This window comes from Schistocerca serialis, chromosome 7 (assembly GCF_023864345.2).
Source record: "Schistocerca serialis cubense isolate TAMUIC-IGC-003099 chromosome 7, iqSchSeri2.2, whole genome shotgun sequence".
NCBI lineage: Eukaryota > Metazoa > Arthropoda > Insecta > Orthoptera > Acrididae > Schistocerca > Schistocerca serialis.
The window spans coordinates 88,083,189-88,105,251 of NC_064644.1; the positions used below are offsets into that span (position 1 = coordinate 88,083,189).

The following is a 22,063-nucleotide window of genomic DNA, read 5'->3' on the forward strand; positions in this document are numbered from 1 at the left end:
TTTTTCACACACGTTATCTACACGTACACAGAGTTCACCACCCATTTTTACAGTCAGTGATGACTGATCTCACTTCAAATCCAGCAGCATTTCTTCTGAATACTCCTAAAGCTGGATCATATACTACTTTGCAAAACTGAACTGTTTCGAAAATACTGTCCTAAGTCTATTAATTTGAAACCATGCATCATACTGAGTAAAGTACCATACTAGCTGGTCATACAAAAAAATAAACTTTTCATGGTGGCACTTTTAATGTAATTCACATGCTTCTTTCAGCTTGCCTTATTGTTAGAGTAGCTTCTCAGCTGAATGAACATGATGAGTAAAGATAAAATTCCTGAAAGACTTAAGTACGTGGTAGTAACACTCATTTACATAAGTAGAGATAAAGGAGTGGCTTCTAATTGTAGAAATGTCATCCTACTACCTATATTACCAAGTTTTAGTTTTGTAAATGGCTTCTCTACATAGACTGCAACCTGAAACCTCATAAACTCTTTGTGGATACAATTAGAAAAGAAAATCACTCTGCCGGCAATTTCTGGTGAGGTACTGAACAGAACTGAGGGGAAGAGGAATTTGTTGAACACAACTTGACTAGAAGAAGGGATCGGTTGCCAGGACACATTCTGAGGCATCAAGGGATCACCAATATAGTACTGGAGGGAAGTGTGAAGGTTAAAAATCATAGAGGGAGACCAAGAGATGAATATGCTAAGCAGATTCAGAAGAATGTAGGTTTCAGTAGTTATTCGGAGATGAAGAGGCTTGCACAGGATAGAGTAGCATGGAAGGCTGCATCAAACCAGTCTCTGGACTGAAGTCCACCATCACCACCATCACCACCACCACCACCACCAACAACAACAACAACAACAACAACATAACTCTAGTAGGGCTACTAAAATATTAAGGCATTAATGCCATTCATCTTGCATGGATGATGTCATATTAACAGATTACACAACAGGACATGACTAGAGTTGAAGTGGGAGAAACATTAATAATGATATATCCACAAGGTTCAGTGCTAGTTCCACTCCATCTTGATCAGCCTAAACGATCTGCATTCTACATCATTAATTCATACTTTCTTCAAAAACTAATTTGTTATGATGGTTGCACAAGTACTTTGATAAAGAACTCAAACACGGCCATGTTAGAGACACCCACAAGAATATGGTGACAAGTTTACAGCTAATTCACAGATTAGATTAGATTAGTACTCGTTCCATAGATCATGAATACGACACTTCGCAATGATGTGGAACATGTCAGGTTAATAAAAGGTGCTTATACAGATTCAGATTCAGATTATTTATTGGTCATTCAGCATTATTACATGCAATAGACTTCATCAGTTCACTTAGCCTATTAATTTTACAAAATAAATTTTTACATATTTAAGTTGATATTGGGCATTTCTAAAAATCCTTCTAATGAATAGAATGGATTAGTTAACAAGAATTTATGTACATTTTCTTTAAATAATTTGTCAGGCTTGATTGATGCATTTTTAGACAATTTGTTATATATTTTAATTGCCATATACTTAGAACTATTGTTTGTTTTAGCTAATCTATTTTGTGGTAACAGCAGAGAAGTACAGGTTCTTGTATAGTAGTCATGCCTCTGATTTGTTACACTTAAATTAGGTAGTTCAGCAAGTACGTAGTTAACACTGTCAAGAATATATAAATTAATAACTGTTAAAATTCTATATTTAATGAACAATGGTTTACAATTTGTTCTGTTATCTAAAAAATGGTTCAAATGGCTCTGAGCACTATGGGACTTAACATCTATGGTCATCAGTCCCCTAGAACTTAGAACTACTTAAACCTAACTAACCTAAGGACAGCACACAACACCCAGTCATAACGAGGCAGAGAAAATCCCTGACCCCGCCGGGAATCGAACCCGGGAACCCGGGCGTGGGAAGCGAGAACACTACTGCACGACCACGAGCTGCGGACCGTTCTGTTATCTACCTTAGCCATTACTCTGACTGCTTTCTTCTGGATCACCATAATTTCATTTATTTTTCTGCTGTTTCCCCTGAGTATTAACCCATACCTTAAAACAGATTGAATAAAGGCAAAGTACACTGTCCTTACGTACTCAAGTGTCGCACAACACATAAGTCTCTTCAACAAATATATAACTCTTGACAAGCTAACCTCTATGTGATCAACATGAGAGTTCCATCTTAGACTGTTGTCAAGTATGATACCTAAAAACTTTGCCTTTTGTTTTTCTATTTTTGTAGTCTTTGATAGGCTGAACCACATATTCTGGGTCTTTTCCTCATTTAATAGTAGACAATTTGCATTAAACCATGATGTTGCATTTTCTTTTGCCAATTTCATATCACTTACAAGGTTATCAAGTACATGGTTTACAGATAGAAAAGTTGTATCGTCTGCATACATATATGTCTTTTCATCTATATTTCCTGGTAAGTCATTTATGTGTAAAAGGAAAAGAAGTGGTCCCAATTTAGATCCCTGTGGCACTCCATGTTGAACCTCGAGTGTGTTTCACAGATAACTTCCTGAACTCACCACCTGTTTCCTTTTATTGAGGTATGATTTGATGAGTTTTAAACTTTTATCACACATTCCATAGTACTCAAGTTTAGAGAGCAAAAGTGAGTGGTCAACACAGTCAAAAACTTTGCTCAGATCTGTGTGTGAGCATGGTCCTCGAATGCTGCTAAAATGTTAATGCTCTGACAGAATTACAATGTCATCGGCGAACCTCAAAGTTTTTATTTCTTCTCCATGGATTTTAATACCTACTCCGAATTTTTCTTTTGTTTCCTTCACTGCTTGCTCAATATACAGATTGAATAACATCGGGGAGAGGCTACAACCTTGTCTCACTCCCTTCCTAACCACTGCTTCCCTTTCATGCCCCTCAACTCTTATAACTGCCATTTGGTTTCTATACAAATTGTAAATAGCCTTTCGCTCCCTGTATTTTACCCCTGCCACCTTCAGAATTTGAAAGAGAGTATTCCAGTCAACATTCTCTATAGCATGTATAGCTGACCTTCCTTTTCTGTAACCAAACTGTGATGCACTTAACATACCATTTAGTTCAAGGTACTCATACATCTGCTGATATATTATGCCTTCAAAGACTTTTCCTAGTACTGGAATGAATGAAATTGGTCTGTAGTTTGCAGGATCTGATTTGATACCCTTTTTAAAGACTGGAGTTACCTTGGATAGTTTGAGAGGATCAGGAAAAACCCCTTCTATGAGACACAGGTTTATAGAATATGTTAATGGCGCTGCAATGTAATGTATGATTTCTTTCAACAGTGTGTTTGACATATTAAAAATATCAGTACTGTATGAATTTTTCATTTCTTTGATTATTTTAAGAACTTCATGTTGGCGTACCTCTTTAAAGTGTTTCAATCATGATCTGATTCTATTATGATTTAGGTTTACTCTCTTAAGATAATCTATACATGTTACATTGGGTTTACTGATCAACTTTTTGATATCATCAGCACAGTTTACAAAATATTTATTGAATGTATCTGTTGGTATTGGGACTGTCTTGTCAAAGTTTTTAACTTCACCTTTAACAGTATTATTTACTGAACAGGCTGTTTTGCATTGGTTTTTACTATTTTTTATGATATTTGTGTTGTATCTTTGTTTTGCCAATTGTAACTCTTTCTTATACAGTTTCTTAGTGGCTTTTTTGAGATTCTTAATTTCATTAGAATTGTTTACTTTGGCAAGGCGCTTCAACACCAGTAGCTTATTTTTTTAGATTCTCCAGTTCTTTGGTGTACCACAATTTACCCTTTCTTGTTTTATGATATTTCTTTTGAACAATATGGGCTTTTAAAGTGCCTGTTAAGTAATTGTGGAAAGTTTCATAAACTGTTTGGGCACTGGAATAACAGTTTTGAAATAATTTGTCCCAGTTTGTTATGCTCGGCTGGTGTGTTAGTTTTATGAGATTGTGTTTTTTTAATATCAAGGTATTGGTTTTTGTTAACTTTTGTGCAGCCTTGCTCTCATCCCCTTTTATAAAATGTCTTAACTCTACTTTTAACATGGAGTGGTCTGAGAAAACAAATTCCTTTACCTTGGCGGAGTACATATCACGAACACAGTTGACAAAAGCATTATCCAAGCATGCTTGTAATCTTGTTGGTTCTGAATTTACGTGATGGAAGTTGTGCTGCCTTAGCATATTCAGTAACTTATTTACACTGGCTTCGTTACATGTTACATCAAAGCTTGAATTAAAAGTCTCCCCCAATTACAGTTACATACTGTTTCCATTTCGTCATGTAGCAGAGTACACTGTCTAAATTATCTAAAAAAGTTTTATCATCTGCATGAGGGGAATGGTAAATACATACTATGATAAGTTTCATTATATCACATATGATCCCAGTAATTTCAAAGTGTTTCTCTACACATGCCCAACTAAGATCTAGTGCTCTACACTCTATTTCATTTGAAACATAGATAACAGTACCACCATTACGGTACTGAGACCTGCAAAAACTGTTTCCATATTTATAACCTTCTGGTACATAGTATTGTATTTGTTCTGTTTTAAGCCAATGTTCTGATAGACATAAGAAAGAAAACTTATTCTGTGGCAATGACTCCTCCAGAATTTCAACTTTACTTTCAAGACCTTGAATGTTTAAAAATAGGATGTTGTTGTGACTTATCTGTGAGTTAGCAGGCTGGTTTTTCACATTTTTATTTTCTTCTTGGCTTGAAACCATAAAAAATTATCACTGAATGACACAGATGTATTTTTCCTTTGGCTCCTCCTTAAGCATTGCTGTGTTGCTGCTATAGTTGTCATTGGTTCTGCTACTGCTGCTGCTGTTCTTGTTGCTGTTGCTTCTGATGATAATGATGGTGCTGCTGTTGTTTCACTTATTTCTGGTGTTTGTTGTTCCACAACTGCTGTGCCTCTCTGTGAATTGTTAACTTTTGGAGTGTTCACTTGCATTAATAAAATTTCACATTTGTCTTGGAGAGGTGTAGCTTCACCGACAGCAGATTTCACATTTGTGTCTCCAGGTAACACACACTTCCTGTCCATGAGAGGTATGACTTTTCTATCATCACACTGCACATTTGAGATTTTATTTACTAGTTCTAAAATTTTTGTTACTATTAAGTTTTTTCCAAGTACATTTAGATGAGAACCGTCTGTTGTATGAATTCTTTTCCCTAAATTGCTGATGTTCACAAATGTTACATTATCAAACCTCTTGCAAATATTTTGCATCTCTTTATTTGCAGTTTCAATTTCTTTATTTGCACAGGACCGTTCTATCAAGTCGTAATGATGTGGCACTGAAAAAACAATACCATTTGTTCCTCTCAGCTCATACAGTTTTCTTTTTAGTGAGATTAAGAGATCGTTTTTTACGTTCCTAGCGACATCATTTGATCCTGCCAGGAAGATGGAAAAGTCCTTTTTGCTCAATGAGGAAATTTTTTCTTGGCTCATTGATGTAGCAGCACTGAATTTTGCTCCTGGTTTTATTGTACAGTTAAAATTAAAATTCCGACTGCTTGTACGCCGAAATTCAGTGCCTATGTTTCGTCCTTGGCTGTTGGCATACAGTTCAATTTTACTAGTACTTGCTGTTCCAAGACTACCTGTTTTCTGTCTACCTTTGCAGTAAGCGAAGTCTTGTTTGGCACTATTTATTATGTCTTTTCTGTTAACACACGTCGATATTGTCTCAGTAGAACAGCTTAACGGTTTAAGATTTTTCATGAGCACTTTCACATATGATCTTTTACTTAACTGCCTTTGAAATATTCCATGTTTTACCTCATTCACAAAGTTGTTTGGTTTTCCACATGGTACACTCGAACTGTTAACAACACTGTCACAATCCGTAGTCGAAAGAGCTTGAATGTAATTTTCGCTCACTACGTTTATGTTTCTTTCACCGTTTTTTGTATCTTGTATTATCTGTTTGCGTCTTTTGTACTTCACTTCCGTCCAATTCTCAGACATATTCGTACTTTCATGGTGCGATTTTATCATGTTCATTACACATTACACAAAATATTACATGACCGTTACTATTTTTAATTTTTGGTGGGGGTCGGGGAAATTACACACTTACTATATACAAAAATTCATCTAATGAGTTGAAGGAGTTGCCATTAAGAAATTCTTTTAATTTCCTTTTAAATGCTATATGGCTATCTGTCAGACTTCTGATGCTATTAGGTAAGTGAACAAAGACTTTTGTGGCAGCATAATTTACCCCCTTCTGAGCCAAAGTTAGATTTAACCTTGAGTTGTGAAGATCATCCTTTCTCCTAGTGTTGTAGCCATGTACACTGCTATTACTTTTGAATTCGTTTGGATTGTTAATTTCATAAGTGCATATATATATTGTGAGGCTACAGTGAAGATCTCTAGCTCTTTAAATAAGTGTCTGCAGGATAATCTTGGATGAGCTCCAGCAATTAATCTGATTACACGCTTTTGTGCAATGAACACTCTTTTACTCATTGATGAGTTACCCCAGAATATGATGCCATACGAAAGCAGAGAATGAAAATAGGCATGGTAAGCTAATTTACTCAAATGTATATCACCAAAATTTTCAATGACCCTAATAGCATAAGTAGCTCAACTCAAACGTTTCAGCAAATCCTCTGTGTTTTTTTTTTTCAGTTCAACCCCTCGTCAATGCAGACACCTAGAAATTTTGAATATTCTACCTTAGCTACCGATTTCTGATCGAAGTCTATTTTTATTAATGGTGTCATTCCATTTATTGTGTGGAACCGTATATACCGTGTTTTGTCAAAGTTTAATGAGAGCCCATTTGCAGAGAACCTCTTAATGATTTTCTGAAAAACATCGTTTACAATTTCACCAGTTAATTCTTGTTTGTTGGGTGTGATAGCTATACTTGTATCATCGGCAAAAAGTATCAGCTTTGCATCTTCGTGAATATAGAATGGCAAGTCATTAATATATATTAAGAGCAGCAGAGGACCCAAGACCGAACCTTGTGGCACCCCATTCTTGATTGTTCCCCAATTTGAGAAATCACCAGTTTTTTTGCATATTATGTGAACTGCTTATTTCAACTTTCTGCACTCTTCCAGTTAGGTATGATTTAAACCATTTGAGCGCTGACCCATTTATACCACAGTACTTGAGCTTATCTAGAAGTATTCCATGATTTAAACAATCAAAAGCCTTTGATAGATCACAAAAAAATCCCAGTAGGTGACTTCCGGTTACTCAGAGCATTTAATATTTCATTAGTGAAAGTATATATAGCATTTTCCATTGAAAAACCCTTCTGGAAACCAAACTGACATTTTGTTAAAACGTTATTTTTACAAAGGTGTGAAGCTACTCTACAATGCATTACTTTTTCAACAGTCTAGCTGCTGAAGAGAGATTGGGCGGTAGTTGTTGACATCAGACGTATCCCCTTTTTTATGCAGTGGTTTAACAATGGCATACTTCAGTCTATCTGGAAAAATACCCTGCTTCAGAGAGCTATTACATATGTAGCTAAGAATTCCACTTATTTCTTGGGAACAAGCTTTTATTATCTTGCTGGAAATGCCATCAATTCCATGTGAGCTTCTATTCTTGAGAGTGTTTATTATCTGCCTCATTTCAGGAGGAGAGGTGAGTGGAATTTCTATTGTATCAAATGGTGTGGGTAAGGCCTCTTCCATTAACTGCCTTGGTTCTTCTAATGAACATTTAGATCCTATTTTCTCTACAACATTTAAAAAATGATTATTCAAAATGTTTTCGACTTCCAGATTGTTGTTTATAAAGTTTACATTCACTTTGATAGTGATTCCGTCATCCTGTACTCTTGGTTGCCCTGTCTCCCTTGTAATAATATTCCAAATTGTTTTGATTTTGCTATCAGAGGTATTAATCTCAGACATGATCCACATGCTTTTGGACTTTTTAATAACCTTTCTTAATGTAGCACAGTAGTTTTTATAATATTTGGCTGTATCTGGGTCATTACTCTTTCTTGTTGTTAGATACAGTTCCCTTTTGGGGTTACAAGATATTTTTATTCCTTTAGTAAGCCAAGGTTTTATGCATGATTTCTTATAATTATATTTAACTACTTTCTTGGGGAAACAGTTTTCAAATTCTCTTACAAGTGTATCATGAAACAAGTTATATTTTAAATTAGCATCGGGTTCCTTGTACACCTCATCCCAGTCTAGCTGCTGAAGATTTTCTCTGAAATTTCTAATTGTTGACTCATTAATTGAACGCACAACTTTGGAGGGTAGTTTTGAATTACTGAATGGAGCTATGTCATATACTGTAACTAGCTGAGCACCATGATCAGAAAGCCCATTCTCAACAGGACAAGAATTTATGTTTTTAAACCTATCTTGGTCTATAAAAGTGTTATCTATCAATGTGCTGCTGTCCTTTACTATCCGAGTAGGAAAATTAATGACAGATGTCAAATTGAAAGAACCGAGCAAGACTTCCAGGTCATTCTTCCTATTACACTCTTTCAGTGAATCAACATTCAAGTCCCCACAAATAATAATTTGCTTTCCCCTATCTTACAGATAGCACAACAAGGCATCCAAGTTTTCCAGGAATAAATGAAAGTTTCCTGAAGGGGACCTATGTACTGTTACAGTTATAAAGGAGCCCTCCTTCAGTTTAAGTTGACAGGCACATGCTTCTATATGTTGCTCAAGGCAAAGCTTTGTTGTATCTAAGCTTTCTACACAATGATAACTTTTGACATATATGGCAACTCCTCCTCCCACCTTATTCTCTCTACTCATATGTGTAGCTAGTTTATAACCACTGATATTTACCTTCTCCATATCAGACACAATGTGATGCTCAGACAGGTATAGTATATCTATTAAATTATCAGATTCAATGTGATCTAAACAAACCAGGAACTCATATAGTACTAGGGACAGAAAGTTGGCTGAAACCAGACGTAAATAGTAATGAAATCCTAAACTCAGATTGGAATGTATACCGCAGAGACAGGCTGGACAGTGAAGGGGGAGGCGTGTTTACAGCGATAAGAAGTGCAATAGTATCGAAGGAAATGGATGGAGATCCGAAATGTGAAATGATTTGGGTGAAGGTCACGGTTAAAGCAGGCTCAGACATGGTAATTGGATGTCTCTATAGGCCTCCTGGCTCAGCAGCTGTTGTGGCTGAGAACCTGAAGGATAATTTGGAAAATATTTCGAGTAGATTTCCCCACCATGTTATAGTTGTGGGTGGAGATTTTAATTTGCCGGATATAGACATGGAGACTAAGACGTTTATAACGGGTGGCAGGGACAAAGAATGCAGTGAAATTTTTTTAAGTGCTTTATCTGAAAACTACCTTGAGCAGTTAAACAGAGAACCGACTCGTGGCGATAACATATTAGACCTTCTGGTGACAAACAGACCCGAACTATTTGAAAAAGTTAACGCAGAACAGGGAATCCGCGATCATAAAGCGGTTACGGCATCGATGATTTCAGCCGTAAATAGGAATATTAAAAAGGGTAGGAAGATTTTTCTGTTTAGAAAAAGTGACAAAAAGCAGATTTCAGAGTACCTGTTGGCTCAACACAAAAGTTTTGTCTCAAGTACAGATAGTGTTGAGGATCAGTGGGCAAAGTTCAAAACCGTCGTACATAATGCGTTAGATGAGTATGTGCCAAGCAAGATCGTAAGCGATGGAAAAGAGCCACCGTGGTACAACAACCAAGTTAGAAAACTGCTGCGGAAGCAAAGGGAACTTCACAGCAAACATAAACATAGCCAAAGCCTTGCAGACAAACAAAAATTACGCAAAGCGAAATGTAGTGTGAGGAGGGCTATGCGAGAGGCGTTCCATGAATTCGAAGGTAAAGTTCTATGTACTGACTTGGCAGAAAATCCTAAGAAATTTTGGTCTTATGTCAAAGCGGTAGGTGAATCAAAACAAAATGTCCAGACACTCTGTGACCAAAATGGTACTGAAACAGAGGATAACAAACTAAAGGCCGAAATACTAAATGTCTTTTTCCAAAGTTGTTTCACAGAGGAAGATTGCACTGTAGTCCCTTCTCTAGATTGTCGCACAGATGACAAAATGGTAGATATCGAAATAGACGACAGAGGGATAGAGAAACAATTAAAATCGCTCAAAAGAGGAAAAGCCTCTGGACCTGATGGGATACCAGTTCAATTTTACACAGAGTACCCGAAGGAACTTGCCCCCCTTCTTGCAGCGGTGTACCGTAGGTCTCTAGAAGAGCGTAGCGTTCCAAAGGATTGGAAAAGGGCACAGGTCATCCCCGTTTTCAAGAAGGGATGTCGAGCAGATGTGCGGAACTATAGACCTATATCTCTAACGTCGATCAGTTGTAGAATTTTGGAACACGTATTATGTTCGAGTATAATGACTTTTCTGGAGACTAGAAATCTACTCTGTAGGAATCAGCATGGGTTTTGAAAAAGACGGTCATGTGAAACCCAGCTCGCGCTATTCGTCCACGAGACTCAGAGGGCCATAGACACGGGTTCACAGGTAGATGCCGTGTTTCTTGACTTCCGCAAGGCGTTCAATACAGTTCCCCACAGTCGTTTAATGAACAAAGTAAGAGCATATGGACTATCAGACCACTTGTGTGATTGGATTGAGGAGTTCCTAGATAACAGGACGCAGCATGTCATTCTCAATGGAGAGAAGTCTTCCGAAGTAAGAGTGATTTCAGGTGTGCCGCAGGGGAGTGTCATAGGACTGTTGCTATTCACAATATACATAAATGACCTTGTGGATGACATCGGAAGTTCACTGAGGCTTTTTGCAGATGATGCTGTGGTGTATCGAGAGGTTGTAACAATGGAAAATTGTACTGAAATGCAGGAGGATCTGCAGTGAATTGACGCATGGTGCAGGGAATGGCAATTGAATCTCAATGTAGACAAGTGTAATGTGCTACGAATACACAGAAAGAAAGATCCCTTATCATTTAGCTACAATATAGCAAGTCAGCAACTGGAAGCAGTTAATACCATAAATTATCTGGGAGTACGCATTAGGAGTGATTTAAAATGGAATGATCATATAATGTTGATCGTCGGTAAAGCAGATGCCAGACTGAGATTCATTGGAAGAATCCTAAGGAAATGCAATCCGAAAACAAAGGAAGTAGGTTACAGTACGCTTGTTTGCCCACTGCTTGAATACTGCTCAGCAGTGTGGGATCCGTACCAGATAGGGTTGATAGAAGATATAGAGAAGATCCAACGGAGAGCAGCGCGCTTCGTTACAGGATCATTTAGTAATCGCGAAAGCGTTACGGAGATGATCGATAAACTCCAGTGGAAGACTCTGCAGGAGAGACGCTCAGTAGCTCGGTACGGGCTTTTGTCAAAGTTTCGAGAACATACCTTCACCGAAGAGTCCAGCAGTATATTGCTCCCTCCTACGTATATCTCGCGAAGAGACCATGAGGATAAAATCAGAGAGATTAGAGCCCACACAGAGGCATACCGACAATCCTTCTTTCCACGAACAATACGAGACTGGAATAGAAGGGAGAACCGATAGAGGTACTCAAGGTACCCTCCGCCACACACCGCCAGGTGGCTTGCGGAGTATGGATGTAGATGTAGATGTAGATGTACTTTATTCTTCAATCCCGGAATATTTTGGTGAAAAATGGTAACATTATTTTTTACTTTACTTTTCTGAGAATCTACTTTTTTCTTTAATCCACTAATATTTTGGTTAAATATGGTAAAATTATTATTTACTTACCTGTTGTGAGAATTTTGTGAGTTTTGGACCTCTTTAGCACCTGCCTGCCTGAACTTCTCATTGGACACTGATATTAGCCTAAAAAAGAGTTACATCCATGAGTACTAGTGTCCCCCCCCTTATAGATTTCGCTAACAACCCTTCCCTTTCCTATTGAGATGTAGGCCAGGCCTTGTGAGATCCCCCCTATCAATAGCCTCAACAGGAACCAATCCAATGTCTGACAGAGTGGCCGCCCTACGCAACTGATCCAGCTCCATATTTACCCTCCTGACAGAGTGGTTCAACTGGGGCTGATCACGCTGCACGAAAGCAGGCACCAGCCCAACATTGGTATGGGTCGTTGCCGAGGCTATTTTCACCAGGTCACAGTGAACAGTTTAACTCTTAAAACAATTTAACTTACAGGTATGGTAGAGATAGAGCTTCATGTGCCAAGTTCCTGGTCATCCAGATATATAATTAAATGAGGTGGCATCGACATGAGGATAAGTTAATCAGAAAGCTCATTCTTTCTGCTTTACACATAGGAGACTGTGGGATTGTGCTGACCTGCAGAGAAGATCAATAGCATACCTTCACATGAAACTGCCTTAGGGCATAATCTTATCATGGCAATGGGCAAAAAAGTATTTTCTCTACAGGTGAAGTCAGTAAGAATACTGTGTAAAGTTGATAACAGAACATCTTGCAGATCTCTCTTTGAGACCCAGGGATTTTTACATTTATTCCATAATGATAAATTTGTGTTGTTAAGAAAAAGTGTAAGTTAAGTATAAAATTCACAAGCACACTACTTGGTTTCATTTCCACATTCCTATCTGGGGTTCATAATGGAGTTTCGTATTTTGGCACAGAAGTTTGTAACAGGTTACTTGTTTATCGACAGCTGATAATGTTCTGTGTAAAGTTAAATGAATTCTTTGTGGTCATTCTATGAAACGGGAATTGATCATCTCTATATAGCTTAACACAGAGCTTTATTACAGTATTTAATCTTCAATTCATTGGTCATCTTTGTTCTTTTAGATCTCCTCACACAGTGTCGCGGAGAGTACAACAACACTTCCCTCTGATGACATTTCAGAGAAAACAGAAACTGACGAAGAGCATAACGCTTGTCAATCAGCTGGGAGGCAAACACCAGATGAAGAAGAACAAGTTTCTGCAGCAGACGAAACCCAAGTGCCAACTATAAATGAATCTTCTCTCACTTCAGAAGTGGTTAAAGACTTATCTCAGAATAGTGACAAACATGAAAGTGAAGACCTACAAAAGGAATGTTTGTGACAAAAGTTTCTCACTGATGCCTCAGTGGGAAAAAGTGAAGATTCTGCTCTAGGCTATTGACAGTCCTGGGCCCAAATACCAGCCAAACAAGTCCAAAGAAATTTTTCACACAACTATGTTCCTGATAAAATGTTCATCCTGTGTTACCTTTAGCTTTATGTCTTTTAAGACAGCAGTGTTGATGTGTGGTGTTAAATGTTTGTGGCAAATGAAAGTGTGTGTGCAATTTGGCTGATCTAATGTGAAAGAAAATAGAGATTTTGATCTCCAGATATTGGTAGAGTGTCATATGAAATAGTGGGTTTTTTTGCCAAAGATGTGTACTGACAAATATATTTTACTAGTATGTACATATGAACCAGAAAGTTCATTTATTTTATAAACAAATTAAATAAATATGGATACTGCAAAAAGTGTTGCTTTTGTATATGTTGTGAGAATTTTTTTTTATTATAAGACTGTTTGCAACATTGTAATTGTTATTGTTGTAATTGTCATTACTGTACAAATTTTAAAGAAACAAATAAGACAATGTGCTACCTCTTTATCTCAGAGTTGCACTTACACCCAGTATCCCCAAACTGTGGAAGCATAGGCAGAGATGAGGGTGACTAAACTATCTCCAGTGAGATGAATTTGAAGAATTATAGTTCTTTCATTGACAGCAATAGGGGTTTAACCAATGTTGTTTCAGTATTATTGTTTTTTCTGCAAATCTTACATCACAGCATTTACCTGCATCCTTTCCTTTCCAGAATTTGTCACTGATTCATCTTTCACATGATGGTCTGGCTTCACTTACGGTAGCAATGTCTGTATCTCATCTAGCTAGTTCAAGGGTGATAAGATCTGCTCTTCAGTCTCTCTGTTATCATTTAAGTCCAGAAGAGTTCTGACATTCCATGTTCCAAGAGCCATAATCATATTGTGATGTATAGTCAATGACATTAGTGCCAAAGAGAGCGTGTGGCCAATGCAATGACTATATGAAGAGCCACGGTAGAATTGTGAAGCTGAATGGAAGTGTTTTGGCAGAGTGCAGAATAAGGAATATTATGAGGAAAAGAGGTTTACTTGATTGTAATAATCTGAGATTCAAGAGTGTAAATGCTGTATCAACAGAGTCTATGAGAAGTTGTTTTCTGAATTTTTTTTATAAATTCCACTTTCCGTACAAATAATGAATCCCATCTGTTAACAGTCAACTGCATTGTGAATGATTGTTGTTGTTGTTGTTGTTGTTGTGGCCTTCAGTCCAAAGACTGGTTTGATGTAGGTCTCGACACTACTCTATCCTGAGCAAGTTCTTCATCTCTGTGTAACTACAACAACCAACATCCTTCTGAATCTGGTTAGTGTATTCATCTCTTGGTCTCACTCTATGATTTTTACTCTCCACACTTTCCTCCAATAGTAAATTGGTGGTCCCTTGATGTCTCAGAATGTGTCCTATCAATGGATCCCTTCTTCCAGTCAAGTTGTGCCACAAATTCCTCTTCTCCCCAATTCTGTTTAGTACCTCCTCATTAGTTACATAATCTACTCCTCTAATCTTCAGTGTTCTTCTGTACCAAAACTTTTCAAAAGTCTCTGTTATCTTCTTGTCTAAATTGTTCATCATCCATGTTTCACTTCCATACATGGTTACACTCCATACAAATACTTTCAAAAAACACTTCCTGACACTCAAATCTTACTCGATGTTAACAAATTTCTCTTCTTTGGAAATGATTTCCTTGGCATTGCCAGTCTACATTTTATATCCTCTCTACTTCAACCATCATCAATTATTTTGCTGCCCAAACAGCAAAATTCATCTACTGCTTTAAGTGTCTCATTTCCTAATCTTATTCCCTCAGCATCACCTGATTTAATTAGACTACATTCCATAGTCCTTGTTTTGCTTTTCTTGATGTTCCTCTTACATCCTCCATTCAAGACACTGTCCATTCCATTCAACTGTTCTTCCAAGTCCTTTGCTGTCTCTGACAGAATTACAAAGTCATCAGCAAACTGTAAAGTTTTTATTTCTTCTCTCTGGACTTTTAATTCCTACTCCAAATTTTTCTTTTGTTTCCTTTACTGCTTGCTCAATATACAGATTGAATAACATTGAGGACATGCTACAACCCTGTCTCATTCCCTTCCCAACCACTGCTTCCCTTTCAAGCCCTTCGACTCTTATAACACCATAACTGTGAATGATTACACAGGAAATAAATGTGGTGGAGTAAATATGATTAATGGTGGGAAGAACACTGTTCAGAAAGCTGTAAGACAACGTCCAGTCCATTTGAAACATAACAACATTGCTGAAGTTCAGTATCACAACAGTGGTGGTAGACTTGGGACACTGCCACTGGTGTGCGGAGACTCTGTAAACTGTGTCCAATAAAATCAACATGGTGTACATAGTTTGTAGAGTAGTTGAGCAGTCTGTATCACAACTGAGTGTGAGTTAGGGAGTGTGTACACATCATCATAGTACACAACCATTCACAGGTGTTGGCCAACATTGTTGACTACAGTGATGTTGAGCAAGAACGGGACAGTGCTCTCGTACACACATCCAGACTGAACCCCAGTTGAACAGTTACTGTTTATGTAGTTGCATAGGGATATCCATGTGCCTTTGGAGGTAAGGTTGTCTCTTTCCAACTGATAGTGACAAATTTGGTGCTTCATTAACAGTCCCCCTCCCCCCCCCCCCTCCCTCCCTCTCCCATAGGCCACACAGGTGCACACTGAGGGACTGTGTGACTTGTAATTTCCCCCCCCCCCCTCCTTCCATCTATTGTCCACATTAAACAATGCCCAGTCCAAGTAATTGATAAGCAAAGTCTTTTATAAAGATTTGAGAGGAGTGAAGATTACAATAAGCTTTCAAGCTTACTTAGCTTGTCATGCTGAGAAGGCTCTAGTTCTTCTTGTCTAGGGGTCTGATTCTTGAAGCTGAAAATTTAACGTCTGGTCCTCACTGTTTGTTTGAGCTGAATGAATTAGAAGACTGTTGTTGTAGAATATTCTCATATTTTAATATATCATACAGTATTTCGATTTTTCACAATAACTAAGCTGAACTTACATTGTTCACATCTATTATACAAAAATATGTCTGATCACATCAGAGACAAGCTTAAGACTCTTACACTCTGCAGAAATAACAATATTCCAAAGGGTTTACAGTTTTTCTTAACAAACAAATTTCTACTAGTTTTCTTTTCTTCATTAATTTCAATCATCATTGTATAAATGACCCCAGAAATGCACACAGTAAACATTACAGGATTGTGTAATTAATAATAGAAATTTTAAGTGCGCACATAATTCATAATGTCAAATGTTTCATAAACTTTAGCTTGAAATATAATACACTATGTGTAAAATTATATGAAAGTTTTCAGAAAAACAACTGAGATAACCCTGACCTGTCCAAAATTTGAAAAATAATACTGGTATCGACAACTACAGTTGAGGAAAAGTAATGCTAGAGGAGGACGTTCCGTTACAGACTGTGACACAGTAAGATCATCACTTTGTTCACATAATCAATGGCCAAGTGAGGTCGCACGATAGTAAGTAATGGGGTGCTTATTCAAGGGGACAAATGCTAATGGCACCATCCTGATATAGCAAAGACATCAAAAGACACCTTTCAACTTCTCTTTTCACAACAACATATTTTATTTGTAACATTTTTCTACTAAATTTCATGACTTTTCCTCATTTCTTTTTCTTTTGCAAATTAAGTATACCTACAGCAGTGGGAGAACTCAGTTGATCCCTGGTATAATTCCTACACACACACACATACACATGCGCGCGCGCGTGCACACACACAAACAAACAAACAAACAGTGTATGTTGCACAGTGAGCATGCTGTTCATTTGTAGAATGGGGAAGGCGAGGGCAGATTGTAATGGCCCGGAGGCTCAGCACAAGCAGTTCAGAAACTACATGACTTGGCAGGTGTTTGACCTGTACTGTGGTGAGTGTCTTCACTACATGGCAAAACCACATCCAGACAACATGGGGCTGGGCAGCCACCTGTCATTACAGATGTCGGACATTGTAGGTTGTGCAGACTGGTAAAACAGGACAGGCGGCAAACTGTGGCAAAACTAACATCACATTTTAAATGGTGGGCATAGTACAAGTGTGTCTGAACACACAGTGCACTGAACACTCCTATTGAAGGGCCACCGCAGCTGACAACCCATTCATGTACTAATGTTAACACCATGATATCAACAGCTACAACTGAAATGGGCACGTGACCATCAGCACTGAACATTGTTGCAGTGGCAGAATGTTGCACGGTCTGATGAATCCTGATACTTTTTTCATCAAGCCAATGGGAGGGGTCAAATCTGTCATCTCCCAGACATGACACCTGTGCTATGTGATGGAAACAAGCCGCTAGCAGCTCTATTATGCTCTGGGGAACATACATGTAGGCATCCATGGGTCCAGCGCAGCTTGTGTAAGACATCATGACAGCCAAGGAGTATCATACAATGGTTGCAGACTACGTACATCCCTCCATGACAATCACGTTTCCCAACAACAGTGGCATTTTACAACAAGATAACGCACCACATCACAAGGCCAGGAGAATGGTGGAGTGGTTCAAGGAACACAGTGGGAAGTTTCAATTGAAGTGCTGGTCCCCCCCCCCCCCTCCCCCCCCCCCCCCCCCCCCCAACTTTCCAGATCTGAACCTGATCAAACACATCTAGGATGTGATTGAACGTGTCATCAGAGCTCATCATCCCCCCTCCCCAGATTTTACGGATATTAGGTATCTTGTGTATGTGTGTAGATGTGGTGCTGTCTCCCTCCAGCTACTTCTCAAGGCTCCATTGCTTCAGCACCACAATGTGTCGCCACTGTTTTCCGTGCCAAAGTGGACATACTGGCTATTAGATATGTGGTCATAATCTTCTGGCTAATCAGTGTAAATGCAATTTAGGGTGGCTCCAATGTGGGTATATGAACAACGATATGTGGGCAAGGAATTAGTGTCACATACATATCATTTTGACATGTGTGCAGTAAATGTGGTAACATGAACTATGGTGACGTTATTACCAAATGCGTCCAACAAGGACCAGCATTCTGTTTATTTTTTTCTTGGCTGCTGAAGAACAGATACTGGTAGACATCCATCAAATAATGAAGACTGTGTATGGGGCAGCATGTCTGTCAAAAACCAGCATTGTGGAATGGTGTGACAAGAGGTGTGGCTGATTCGTGATAAAGCAAGTTTCCAGACCACAAATGTTGTAATGCATAAGTTACACCAACTCAAGTGGGAGACACACTAACACCTGCCCCATAGTCCTGATCTCTTCCCATATGATTATCACGCCTTCGATCCTCGAAGAGTTGATGACTCCTGTTCTCGCAGACGTGTAGCAGGCAGTTACAGACCTCGCCGTGCAGCGAGACATGGTGTTTTACTAACAGGTATCTTTAACCTACTGCATCAGTGGGATGATTGCCTCACTGTTTTGTCTGAGAGGCAGACCAATTCTGGACTGTGCAGCTTTTTAATGGAAGCTTTTGGATTGGCCCTTATATTTTGATGTTCAGTCATACAATGAAAAAGGGATATGTGCTTTCAGTAGTCAACAGGGCAGTAGATAAGTATAAACTATTGACATATCAATAGCATTACTAGTTATCACAAATACCTACTTTAGCTGAGACCAACTATATTGTTCACTATTGGCCTTACTTGACTTCAGTTGTTTTGTTACTCAGTTCAATTCTTGCTTACAGCTGAATTTAATGTAAGTGCTGTTGTTTATTGTTTTTGTGCTGTGTGTTTTTCTGACAGTTTCTAACTATGGATAAGTTTGTAACAAGAAAGAAGAGGGAAACCGATTCTGACTCATCCACTAGCATTATGATACGTTCAAAATATGTATGCACCACTATAATAGCCTAATTACCAATCTATAAGAGTTTAATGTTGACACTGGGCTGCTCCTTTTAGATGGGTAGAACTTTGGGGTTGCAGTATTTCATCATTTCACAAGGCAGTGCAGTTGTAAACATCATTCAAATAACATTAAATTAAAATATGTGCATAAAAATACACTTGGATTTGCTTCTATTGCCCAAAAACTCACATTGATCAACAAAAATACTGCTCAAACAGTGATGGTTGCATTTCTTTAAAATTTTTTTCTTTTAAAAATTCTATCATTATTAGACCAAATGGAAAAATATCACCCAATCTCGTCACCCAGGCAGTGCTCAGTTATGAAAACTGGTTCTGATATGACACAATAGGGAGAAGTTTATGAAGAACATGAGGTGTATGTGATGACAGCACAGTCTGCAGTTCTTTTGTTTCTAAAAGATTTTTTTCAGAGGGCTGTTTGAATTCATCCTAGCCAACTGCATCCTGCATTACCACCACCCCCCTCCTTTTTGGCAAAACTCTGTTTATGCTTTTGTAATATCATAACTGACATCATGAATTCCCTGTATAATTAAAGCTTAAGATATGCATGCGTTCATGAACTATCAAATGATGAAACATGTACAACTAAAGGAAAAAACACGCAATGTCAGAACTCCATCTTTTGTGAAGAAGCATTTTATTTTATTTGAGAACAATGTACAACAGTCAGTTTTACTGAATTCTCCTCTAAGAGGGTGGCTCTGCACTTAAGTTGCTGAGCTAGCAACACCTGGATTCAGGAGGCGAGACAATTCAAATCTGTCTGCTGGCAATCTTGAAAATGGTTTTCTATGGTTTCCTATTTTCATTTTAGGCTGTTCTCTAGTATAGCCCACAGCCAATCCCTTCCAAAATCCCTTCTTTCCTGACAGATGCCAGTTCCCTTAAAGAAGCAGCCTCTCTGCTTAAATGAAAAGAGCTATATTGAAGGTGAGCTGAACATCTCTTTGGAGATTCCTGACACCAATAGCCATCATCTGTTTTCTTAGTGTTTTGACTCAGACCGCAACAAACTCCTTTCCTGTGCTTTCTGCACAACTCTTGCAACATACGTCCTCAGTTACCTGCTGGATGTATTCCAGTCTGTTTCTCCCTCTTCAGGTTTTACCCTCTTCAGCTCCCTCTGGTACCATGGAAGTTATTCCCTGATGTCTTATCGGGTGTCCTGTCATTCTGCAGCTTCTTCTTGTCAATGTTTTCCATATCTTCCTTTCCTTTCCTTGCCAATTCTATGAAGGACCTCCTTATTCCTTAGATTCCCAGAAATTTCTTCCTCAAATTGAGATCTATGTTTGATAGTAGTAGATATCTCATGGCCAGGAATACCTTATTTGCCAGTGCTAGTCTGCTTTTTATGTCCTCCTTGTTCTGTCTGTGGTGGGTTATTTTTCTGCTTAGGTAGCAGAATTCCTTAACTTCATCCACTGTTTGTTCACCAATATCGATTGATGTAAGTTTCTTACTGTTCTCATTTCTGCTATTTCTCATTACTTTTGTCTTTCTTTGATTTACTCTCAAACCGTATTCCATTCAACAGATTCTGCAACTCTTCTTGACTTTCACTGAGGATAGCAATTTCATCAGCAAATCTATCCTTTCACCTTGAATTTTAGTGCCACTTGTAACCTACCTCTTACTAATCGGCCTATCCTGCTTGCAACATAAAATATGACTGTGGATCGTGTGTATGCCTGATGGATTTTTTCTAATTGTATAAGGCTATCTTACCTGAAGAAGTCATACAAGTAAGTAGGAGATAAGTGTTCAATTGACCCTTCTGATGGAAGGTCTACTAAAAATAAAAGTAATTAAACTGAACAGGGCTATAATTTGGAAAACGAAAGTTATTTTTTGCATTCACTCACGAACAACACTGGACAGAAAGGGGTACCACTGATCATGAATCCAAAAGTTACACTAATGAACAAAAAGGAAGTAATTAACAGTCGCCAGCCCACTAGGGCAATTAATATCCAAAATCCTGTACAAGATGATGGGAAAGAAAAACATGTATTATTAAACACTGAACTAAAGGTTGCCACATTTATTTATTTTATTTTATTTTATTTTTTACACTAATTTTAAGTGAGTATGTACTGATAAAGAAAACTGAGAAGTCACTCTTACATTATGTTTGGCATTAAATTTTGAAAAAGGCCATATTCAATTAAACTGTATGTTAGTAATGAACTTCATTATGTGAACAATGACTTTTTCAGCATAACGTCATCAAAGAAATTTAGAAAAAAGCAAGCACTTTTTACTTTGCCGTTACTTATTTTGCAAATTGGATTTCATATAATTGTCTGAACAACTGAGCCTTTTTTACTAACTTGAACAGGATTAAATACTAGAATACATACCAAACCAAACAGCCATGTGCTCCAACCTATATGTAAAATAAATAAAACTTCCGCACTCTTTATTTGTGTATTTCTTTAGATTTGGATTTTTTTCAGGTGATTGATTCTCAAACTTGAAAAATGAAATTGCTTTGATTTAGTCATATACTGAAGGCTCTGTTGTACAACAGTTAACTGAAAGTAGACTGAAGCTACAATTCATAAAAGAGAAATTATTCATTAATAAGCTGGCTGTAACTATTCAATTTGTTTCTTATAACATTCAGTTAGCATATTAGGAAAAAAAAAGGAACAAGTATCCCGCTTGGTAACAATGTCTGGGGGCAATGAGGACACAATAGCCCTGAGTTTAACTGATTATTATTTAAATAAATCTTATCAATCAAATCACATTCAGTTGTGCTGCTGGGTTAGCCATTAACACTTTCTACCAATGAACAGTCTTTCTTCAGTGCTGTGCGTATGACAAAACTCGGAGCCGACGATGAAACTGTGTTGCTGGAACTGCTGCTGTTGTTGGAGATGGTAGCATCTTGTGGAGCCACGGCTAATTACAGGAACGGGCAATCGTAATTAATACCGCCTCCTCCGCCCGTCCGCTCTCCATACTCCTGCTACTAGAT

General features: G+C 38.0%; 1 protein-coding gene across 6 annotated transcripts in view; it reads left to right on the plus strand.

Moving 5' to 3' along the window:
* The window catches only part of LOC126412113 (zinc transporter 1), a 652,968-nt gene extending 639,416 nt beyond the window's left edge, over nucleotides 1–13,552 (plus strand). For all 6 annotated transcript variants that reach the window (XM_050081545.1, XM_050081547.1, XM_050081550.1 and 3 more), the window contains one exon: nucleotides 12,842–13,552. In XM_050081545.1, the coding sequence (XP_049937502.1) occupies nucleotides 12,842–13,102 (261 nt within the window). In that variant the 3' untranslated portion in view covers nucleotides 13,103–13,552. The remainder of the gene's footprint in view (nucleotides 1–12,841) is intronic.
* Nucleotides 13,553–22,063: the final 8,511 nt, after the last annotated feature.